The sequence below is a fragment of the Hoplias malabaricus genome, chromosome 14, assembly GCF_029633855.1.
Source record: "Hoplias malabaricus isolate fHopMal1 chromosome 14, fHopMal1.hap1, whole genome shotgun sequence".
NCBI lineage: Eukaryota > Metazoa > Chordata > Actinopteri > Characiformes > Erythrinidae > Hoplias > Hoplias malabaricus.
Window position 1 is genome coordinate 33753782 of NC_089813.1, and position 10063 is coordinate 33763844.

Consider the following 10063-nt stretch of genomic DNA (forward strand, 5'->3'; position numbering starts at 1 on the left):
AAATTAAATTCTGAAGTGTGCAAATGTTCTACTACTTATTTAATTCCAGTCAAAACAGCAATTAAGCACAGGTTTTAAAGATGATGTACCAGGTCTTGCATGGAGTCCCATTTTGAATGAATTATCATGGTCATTCATTAAAGAGTTTTAGTCTTGTTTTTCACCCTTTGACATTTCTTTTCCTTGTGCCAGTGGTTTATCTCAAATCCAATCTCCACAAAAATATCCCTTGACAAACAACCTAAAAAGTGAAGCTAATCTGTGATCTCTGATCTGGTCTATGACTTTTACACTGTGCTAAAGTTTGATTTTAAATATGAAATACTTAAATATGTCAACACGGCTGGAGTTTCCATAAGCAAAATAACTTGGATTAGCAAGTGAAGAAGGTGACGTTTCACAGTGAGCCGGAGGTAATAAATAGGTAAACGATATTTCAAGTTGGACCTAGGTGGAGAGGGTCAAACTGTCAAATTCAAGTAGAAGTGTCAAAGGGCTTTTAGGGTCATTTAACAGTGTAACTAGTTTATAATCCTAAATGTGTGTGCAGCTGTAGGAATGATCAACCCAGTTGATTCAGTGTGGTAATGATCATTCATAAACAGACATTATTAATGACTTTGCCAAAAATCAATCCATCCCTATGGTTAGTGTGCTGGTCAGCAGCCTGTGCTTAATTGAAATAGTGCATGATGTATCCAAGCAGCAGGAAAAAACAAGCAGAAGCTTTCTTCCACAAAGGGAATCCCTATCTAATCATATTTAGATAAGACCACAACAGAATCCAATATCCAACTCTCTGTCTCTCTATCGGCTCTCATCGTGCTTTTTCTATTGCAGCCCTCCTTACCTTGAATGTGAGACTTTGCTCTTTAGGCTGGAATCACAGGGACATATCTGTGGACCACATTAATAGTAGACAGGATAGGATACACATTAACAAGGGAGACGAGAGAGATGTGGAGGTAACCACAGACCTTGTGTGCTGTATCTATCAGTCTCTATCTGACATCTATAGAAAGTTTCTGCTTTATTGTTTGATCGCTGTGTTCATACTTGAAATTCACAAATCTGGAGAGGGCCATAATCTCTGATTATCACTGAGGGATTCGTCTGGTTATAGATCTAGTGTGAACTGATTTGAAGCCAGTTTCAGAGGAGCTTCTTTGCAGGAAACCACTGCAGCTTAAGGCCCACAGAAAAGTTAAGAAGCAAAGTTTGTAAAGGAACAAACGCAGTGAAGGAAAGATGGACGAGATGGAGTACAGACGAAGGATGGGATACAAAATCCAGCGGGACATTATGGATGAAATGGAAGTGGACTTCGTGGCGGAAAAATTAGACATCAAAACGTCTCTTTCAGATAAAATGAAGGAGTCAGTGAGGTAAGATTATTTAATGATGCAAAATGGTATTAGAACCACGTTGGTGTTGGAAAATGACTATAATACTGTTTTAAAAATCTGATCTTTTTGCAAATCAAAATCTTTTGATATGTTTCATATTGTTAGGCACATGATGAAAATAAAGGGGCTTTATATATAACCAAAAATATTTCTGCAAGTTTTATAATCTGGCAATTGTTTTTTATTTTATTTTATATATATTTAAATATACATGTATTTAATAATTAAGGTTTCAGAAAGTAGTTCTAAGGCCACTGATTGATGGCAGTCTGTGCCATTTCTGATTGTGTCTAAATGGAATCCCCAATGGCTGACTGGCACATTTATAATGGACTAATCTGCCTTTGCTGCAGTTTATGGGAGAGACACTGCTGCTGTGCTGATGTTGGTGCCTGAGACAGAATGTAGGATAAGCTCCTTATCCCCAACAAAGCCTAATTTATTCAATGAATGCATATTTGAAGGGTTTGTTTCACCACAGCGAGAACGTTTCCAGATCTAGAGGAGGGAATAAATAGCAAATCCCACTCTGACTGTGTAATTTAGGCTGACACACAATTTATTACTGTATTTTGGGTATATTAAGGTTTAACTACATAATTACCCAACTAATTACTTAGTTAAGCAAAGTTATGCATTTGCTTTTGTTTTGCTGTGTCAGTAGGTTTAGTAGGATGTGTACATCTGAAATTATGGGTTTGTTGTGATACAGTAACATGACATTTAATCAGTTATAATCCATATGAATATCTCCTCCTCGACTTACATGTATGCTATTTTATTAATTGAAATTTATTCATATTCATTTAACTATTTTAGTGTTAAAAAGTCACTGATTACCTCTATTACCATATTGTGCTCTGCCAGTTGTGAAATTTCACATGAAAATAATCTCATGGCAACAGTACATACATCTGCTTAACACCGATTACTTCCATTGCAGCTAATAGCTAATTCAGTTTTTAATACTGTGGTGATGGGGCACTGAGGAAGCCCTTTTAAAGGCATAATACTGTCCTTAAAGTCAGTAAAGTCAGTTTCCATAAAGTATTAGCTAGTAGTAGCTAGGGTGGTTGGTAAATTTTTACCTTATTGTTTATGTCCCATTGTTTTGTGCCTTGTGGAGCAGTTCTATGAAGGACAAACAATCCACCTGCTTATTTTGCCTGTGATGCATAGCAAATCTGAAGGGATAGTATGAGAGAATAGAGAAGCAAGTGACCAGTGGGCTGTGGGTTCAAATCCCAGGACTGATGATGTACAGGGGTTGGACAATGAAACTGAAACACCTGGTTTTAGACCACAATAATTTATTAGTATGGTGTAGGGCCTCCTTTTGTGGCCAATACAGCGTCACTTGGGAATGACATATACAAGTCCTGCACAGTGGCCAGAGGGATTTTAAGCCATTCTTCTTGCAGGATAGTGGCCAGGTCACTACGTGATGCTGGAGGAAAACGTTTCCTGACTCGCTCCTCCAAAACACCCCAAAGTGGCTCAATAATATTTAGATCTGGTGACTGTGCAGGCCATGGGAGATGTTCAACTTCACTTTTATGTTCATCAAACCAATCTTTCACCAGTCTTGCTGTGTGTATTGGTGCATTGTCGTCCTGATACACGGCACCGCCTTCAGGATACAATGTTTGAACCATTGGATGCACATGGTCTTACTGGTGCAATGTGCAATTATTGAAGATTGGCCACCAGGCTGCTCCAATTTAGCCATGAAACCTCCCACACTGAAATGACAGGTGTCTCAGTTTCATTGTCTAACCCCTTGTATATCTGCCACTGTGTATAAAGCATGTAACCCCAAGGTGGCACTCCTCTGTTTGTAACATTGTGTTGCTCCCAAACAGGACGTGTTTGAGCAACAAATTTCCCCCTTCAAAGATCAATAAAGTATTTCAATAAATAAACAGAATGAACTTATGGTAATTAAAGAGTGTTGACATTTCAAACAATGCCTCTGGGTCACATTTATTCTTCACTGATGCTGCAGTGTTAAACTGCTCTCGTTGCAAAATGTGTACTGTTTATATGTAGTGTGTTTACATCCATAAATAACATTGCGGAAAATTTCCATGGGTGCACTTTCAACTCAGAATGCTCCTGGGCTACAAATGGAAATGTAACAATAACATATGACTCCACACTTATTATTGCCAGTGATAACTGCAACCTCTAGGGGCTAATATGTGTCTGGTAAACAATCCCCTCTGAGACTCACCTTTGTCTGTGTGTGTGTGTGTGTGTGTGTGTGTGTGTGTGTGTGTGTGTGTGTGTTTCAGGTGTTCTGGTCCTCGTGTGAAGAATTGTTTTCTGTCTTGTGTTCCGCTGCTTTCATGGCTGCCTCGATACCCATTCAAAGAAAATTCTCTTGGAGATGTGATCTCAGGAATCAGTGTTGGCATCATGCACCTGCCTCAAGGTCTCTCTCTCTCTCTGACTCACACACACACACACTTACAATTACTTTGAGATACATATCTTCCATTACTGTCCACATGAAATAACAACACTTAAAGCCAAAGCAAAACAAAACAGCACATAAACAGACCCAGAAAACTGAAGTGTGTGTGTGTGTGTGTGTGTAGGTATGGCATATGCACTGTTAGCTGCAGTGCCTCCTGTGTTTGGTCTCTATTCCTCTTTCTACCCAATCCTCATCTACTTCATTTTCGGGACTTCTAAACACATCTCAGTAGGTAAGCACACACACACAACCACTAGATGTTTAATAGATTATAAAGAACAAATCCCTCACTGACAGTGTGTCTGTGTGTGTGTGTGTGAAGGAACATATGCAGTGATGAGTGTAATGATCGGCAGTGTAACTGAGCGTCTAGCTCCAGATTCCAGCTTCATGATAATGAATAATGACACCAACAACAGCATCATAGACATCGTGGCTCGGGACAATGAGAGGGTCAAAATCGCCGCAGCCGTCACCTTCCTCTCTGGTATCTTTCAGGTATGACCTGTCTGTATATATGATATCTTATTTACATATTTATCTGACCGGTCTGGGAAAACCATCTTGTGTGTGTGTGTGTGTGTGTGTATATGTGTGTAGCTGCTGTTAGGCCTGGTGCAGTTTGGCTTTGTAGTGACGTATCTCTCAGAGCCATTGGTGAGGGGATATACCACAGGAGCTGCCATTCATGTCATAGTATCTCAGCTCAAATACACTTTTGGGATCAACCCCAAGCGCTACAGCGGACCACTCTCTCTTATATTTGTGAGTATTTCCACCCCGTATCATGCATTACACCCCCACCTTGGGAAATATCAATGTTTGCAGTGATGGCACTTTCTCATGTTGTTGTGATTGTGTAATTGGCTCAGCTCCCTCTAGTGGCGGGGGATAACATTACTCCATCAGCAAATCAACAAGGAGGAGTAAGGACAAAATGAATCTCTCTCTCTCTCTCTCTCTCTCTGTCTCTCTCTCTCCTCAGACAGTGATAGATGTAGGTTCACTCCTTGGTGAGACAAACATTGGTACGCTGGTCGTGAGCATTGTTACCATCGTGTGTTTGATTATTGCTAAAGAAGTGAATTCCTTGCTGTCGCGCAAACTTCCTGTTCCTTTACCAGTTGAGCTTATTGCTGTAAGTGACTATCATTAAACCTCCACCACTCACACCATCACACACACTCTTACATGGTTAGGTATGAAATGTTATCTTTAAATAATTATTCCCATTAGTCATGGACCTTCCTCTTTCCCAATCACTCAGGTTGATGCTCCACAAAACCGGTGTTTCTTTTTTGAGCTGCCTAATTAAGTACCTGTTAAAAAGGTGTCCCATATATGACCCTTTGCATGTGGTAATGCTGTGTGGAGGACCTACTTAGCAAGTGGGGATCACAAAGATAGCACATAAACTGGGGAGAAATCAGGATGAAAATTGAATAAATAGATAGTAAAACAAGCAAACAAACAAACTAAAAAACTGAGAGCAAGAAGCCTGTCTGAATGTCAAAGGATAAATTCTGGTTCTCTCTCTCTCTCTCTCTCTCTCTCTCTCTCTCTCTCTCACACACACACACACACACACACACACACAAACTCTTTCTGTGTATACAGATTATTATAGCCACTGTGGTCTCATGGCAGTTTGATTTCAAGACGGCATACAAAGTACAGGTGGTGGGTCAGATTCCATCAGGGTAAGGTTCTTTCATCCTTTCATCTTCACAATCAGAAAAATCGCACACTGCATGTGTATATCGTTGCTGTGCTAAAAACATGTTTCTCCAAAGAAGACACTTTACAAGAGAAAGCCAAGGCAGAGCTAAAATGTGGAAATGCATGGTTGTCTTGGAACTGTGATGTTATACAGCTTAGGTTTTCTGTTTGTGTTGATGGCAGTAAACCAATAAAGTGGCTTTTCTTTCAGAAGACATTTTTCAGCTTTCGTTTTCTGTAACTTCTTATCCAATTCAGGGTTGTGGTGGGTCAGGAGCCTGCCATGAATCACTGGGGCTGCAAGGCAGGCACACACCCAAGACAGGGCAGCTGTCCATCACAGGGAATCAGACACTCACACCTATGGACACTTGTCATTAGTCAATTCACCTACAAACACATTTTTGGGGGAAACCCACACAGACACAAGGATAACACACCTGACTCCTCACCTACAGTCACCCAAGGCAGGGTTTGAACCCACAACTCCAGGACGCTGGAGCTGTGTGACAGCAACACCACGTTACGCCATCGTGCTGCCCCTGAATTTATATAAATAATATGCAAAAGATTTTACATCCATCTTTACCCTGTCCTTTAACCTTCCTCTCAATGATTAGTCTGCAGGGTCCAACATTGCCAGCGTTCTCTCTGATGGGGTCTATGATCGGAGATGCATTTGCGCTGGCTGTTGTGGGATATGGAATTGCCATCTCTCTCGGGAGAACCTTTGCTCTCAAATATGGCTACAAAGTCGACAGCAACCAGGTGAGAAGCTCTAAAGGAATGCTTGCTTTCAAACTAATCTCTATCTGCACCACACAGACAATGTTTTCTGACACACTTCCCTGTGTTTAGTAAAAGAACAGAAAGCCTGTTGGCTCCAAACAGCACCTGCTCCAGCACCTGCCCACTGCCTTCTATTCTGAGTGTGTTTGATGTCAACAGGCTTTTGTTGCTGTTGTTGTTGTTGTTGTATTTTTTTTAAGCACTGGGAAACTCTTGTCTGTGTTAAAGGGCCATATGCTTCAGATAAAGCAACTAGAGATTATGCTTAATCCATTGAACACCCACGTCTTAACGCATGTTAAATGTTTATATTTAGATTTAATAGGTTCATATTAGGGGGCGGCACAGTGGTGCAGCAGGTAGGTGTCGCTGTTACACAGCTCCAGGGACCTGGAGGTTGTGGGTTCGATTCCCGCTCCTGGTGACTGTCTGTGAGGAGTTAGTGTGTTCTCCCCATGTGCGCGTGGGTTTCCTCCGGGTGCTCCGGTTTCCTCCCACAGTCCAAAAACACACGTTGGTAGGTGGATTGGCGACTCAAAAGTGTGTGTGTGTGTGTGTTGCCCTGTGAAGGACTGGCGCCCACTCCAGGGTGTATTCCCGCCTTGCGCCCAATGATTCCAGGTAGGCTCTGGACCCTGAACTGGATAAGCGCTTACAGATAATGAATGAATGTTCATATTAGCCCTGTGATGAACTAGCATCATGTCCCGTGTGTTACAGAAAATGTATGAATGAATGAATAAAATAAACCAGTGAGCCATGGACCATGTTGTTTGTTGCTGCTAGTGTGTAGTTAGTTTTGTTGTGGTGTTTGGTGGATTTGTTATGTGCCAGTCCCCTGTCTTTTTTTTTATGTCTTTCCACTTTTTGTGAGGAACAAGGTTTTATTCCAACATTGACAACATATAATGCTACTTCCTTAGGTCTTGTTTAAAGCAACAAATTTCTTATTATTTTGGTACTAACTATTTCTCTCCACCATAGGAACTGGTCGCTCTGGGCCTCAGTAACTCTATTGGAGGGATATTCAGTGTTTTGCCATTAGCTGCTCTATGTCTCGCACTATGGTGCAGATCAGTACAGGGGGGAAGACTCAGGTGCTGCCATCCACACATCAGTTACATTTCCTGCTTCATCATAACAAATTAGTCTTTACCACAAAATGTAGATTTATTCATAAAAAGTGGAACAGAGGAATAATCAAGACAACCAACATCTTTTTCTCTTGCTTTTTCTCTCTCTTTCTCTCTCTCTCTCTTACCCCCCCCCCATTTTGCAGGTTGCAGGTGCACTATCAGCACTAGTAATGCTGGTGATTTTGTTGTGGATTGGAGCTCTGTTTGAGGAGCTGCCAAAGGTATGCAGTCCAGATGGGAATGATGATAATGTTGTTGCTTGTGTGTTTGTGTGTGTGTGTGTGTGTGTGTGTGTGAGAGAGAGAGAGAGAGAGAGAGAGAGAGAGAGAGAGAGAGCAAAGATATGAGACACAAGAATATGCACAGTGTTCATGTGTGTGTGTGTGTGTGTGTGTGTTACTAGGCAGTTCTGGCTGCTATTATCTATGTGAATTTGCATGGAATGATGAAGCAGTTTGGAGACATACCAGCTCTCTGGAGGAGCAACAAAGTGGACATGGTAAGAATAGAGTAGAATAGAATAGTGTCTATTCCTTTTTTATCTATTTATATTTTCCCTTTACAAACATGACACACATTATTATTATTATTATTATTATTATTTAAGAGTAATAATGAATAGAAAAACATTACAAACCCAAGTATAAACAAAACATATCTAAAAGAGCTTAGTCTCAATTTATATATAAATATATTTTACCCTTTGAATGATTCTGAGTGAGTGCTTGTTCTTCCATCACTCGTTCTTATGTCCTTCAAACTGTCAGGCTTTATGACTTGTAATAAATACATATTTTAACAAAATTAAATCAACACCACAGTCCAGATGATTATGTGAAGGATGTGTGTAAAGCATTATATATTCCCAGCAATGTCTCTTTAATCTTTCTTAATAAGTTGTAATATTTTTTTTATTATTCTTAATCATTTTGTAATAGTTAACTACAACCACCATTCTGGTTAATTCCAGTTTTCATTTTGCAAAATACTCATCAGTGGAGCTGCTTGTGGAAGTGGTTTAGCCCGTGGGATCTTATAATACCTCCCCGGAGAAAGCTTAGGGGAGATCTTTCAGCATGCACTGGGCTTCCTCTTCATTAAACAAACTCATGCACCTCATACAGCTCCCAGCTGCCCATGTGTCTGGCCATTATACTAATAAATAAGTAAGTGAATAGAAACATTGTAGTAGGATAAGCACTCAATTAGTCTTCAGCATACCACTTCCAGAGTCTCATTAATTTCCTTTGTGTTTGGCTGTTTAGTTTCCTTAGTCAGCATGTATAGTAGCAGAGAGAGAGAGGGGGGGGGGAGTAGAGAGAGAGAGAGAGAGAGGGGGGAGGGGGAGAGAGAGTGGAGAGTGAGAGAGAAGAGAGAGAGGAGAGAAAGAGAGAGGAGAGAGAGAGAGAGAGAGAGAGAGAGTGAGAGGAGAGAGAGGGAGGGAGAGAGAGAGAGAGAGAGAGAGAGAGAGAGAGGGAGGGAGAGAGAGAGAGGGGGAGGGAGGGGGGGAGAGAGAGGGGGGGGGGGAGGGGGGGAGAGAGAGAGGGGGAGGGAGGGGGGGAGAGAGACAGAGGGGGAGGGAGGGAGGGAGAGAGAGAGAGAGGGGAGGGAGGGGGGGAGGAGAGAGAGGGGGGAGGGAGGGAGAGAGGGGGGGGAGAGAGAGGGGGGGGAGAGGAAGGGAGAGAGAGAGAAGGAGAGAGAGGGAGAGAGAGAGAGAGAGGAGAGAGAGAGAGAGAGTAATTTTGCCCTTACTCCATGCCTGTCTTACCCAAACAAACAGAGGGTGCCAGACAGACATGTTGGAAGTCAAAGCATAAGAGAATAAATACACACTTTCATGGAGTGAAGGCTGAGAGTGTATTGAAAAAAGAATGATAACAAAAAAAAAATGTTTAAACAAAGCTAGCCATGACTAAGACAGACATATAAAAAGTAAGTGGTATATTAATGAGGGTCAGGAAATTGACAAATTAAAGGACAGCATGTGTAATTACATCTGCATTTTTCTTTCCCTACCCTCACTTCCCCTGAACACACACACACACACACACAGACAATTTGATTAGCTAGCATGCAGGCCTTGACAGTTCCTTTATACACATTCTTTCATAACCGGCTCAAATGTGCAGACTTCCATTATTTTTCATTATATTCTCATTTTGCCATCCATAGCCGGAGGAGTTCTGCGTTTCCTTATATATTTTCTTCCCCACAAAAGAACTAGTCTAGTGCAATGATTCCCAGCCCTGGTCCTGGAAGACTCCCAGCTCTGCACATTTTACATGGGTCAACTCTTACCGAAGTAATCAGCTAATTAACAAGATTTACTGACATGAGTTGGCTGTGTGAAAGCAAGAAATACCAAAATATGCAGGGCAGTTGGCCTGGCACTGGACCAGCTTTGGGAAAACAGCTGCAGCATTTCCAGGCATTTTCCTTGGGCTTCCATCTGTTCACCTCGAAAACAGATTTGACCTCAGTTAATGGTGTTGTTAGGAATTTTGAACTGCCTATTAGAAATGACACACCTTTCA

At 41.4% G+C, this 10063-nt stretch overlaps 1 protein-coding gene across 1 annotated transcript in view; it reads left to right on the forward strand.

Annotated features, from left to right (window-relative positions):
- The first annotated feature begins 1248 nt into the window (after positions 1-1248).
- LOC136665922 (solute carrier family 26 member 6-like) overlaps positions 1249-10063 on the forward strand; it is a 15639-nt gene continuing 6824 nt past the window's right edge. The window contains 12 exon segments of the mRNA XM_066643794.1: positions 1249-1385; positions 3701-3840; positions 4007-4117; positions 4208-4383; positions 4486-4650; positions 4871-5023; positions 5503-5585; positions 6225-6372; positions 7378-7420; positions 7423-7490; positions 7673-7750; positions 7933-8028. Coding sequence (XP_066499891.1) covers positions 1249-1385; positions 3701-3840; positions 4007-4117; positions 4208-4383; positions 4486-4650; positions 4871-5023; positions 5503-5585; positions 6225-6372; positions 7378-7420; positions 7423-7490; positions 7673-7750; positions 7933-8028 — 1398 coding nt within the window.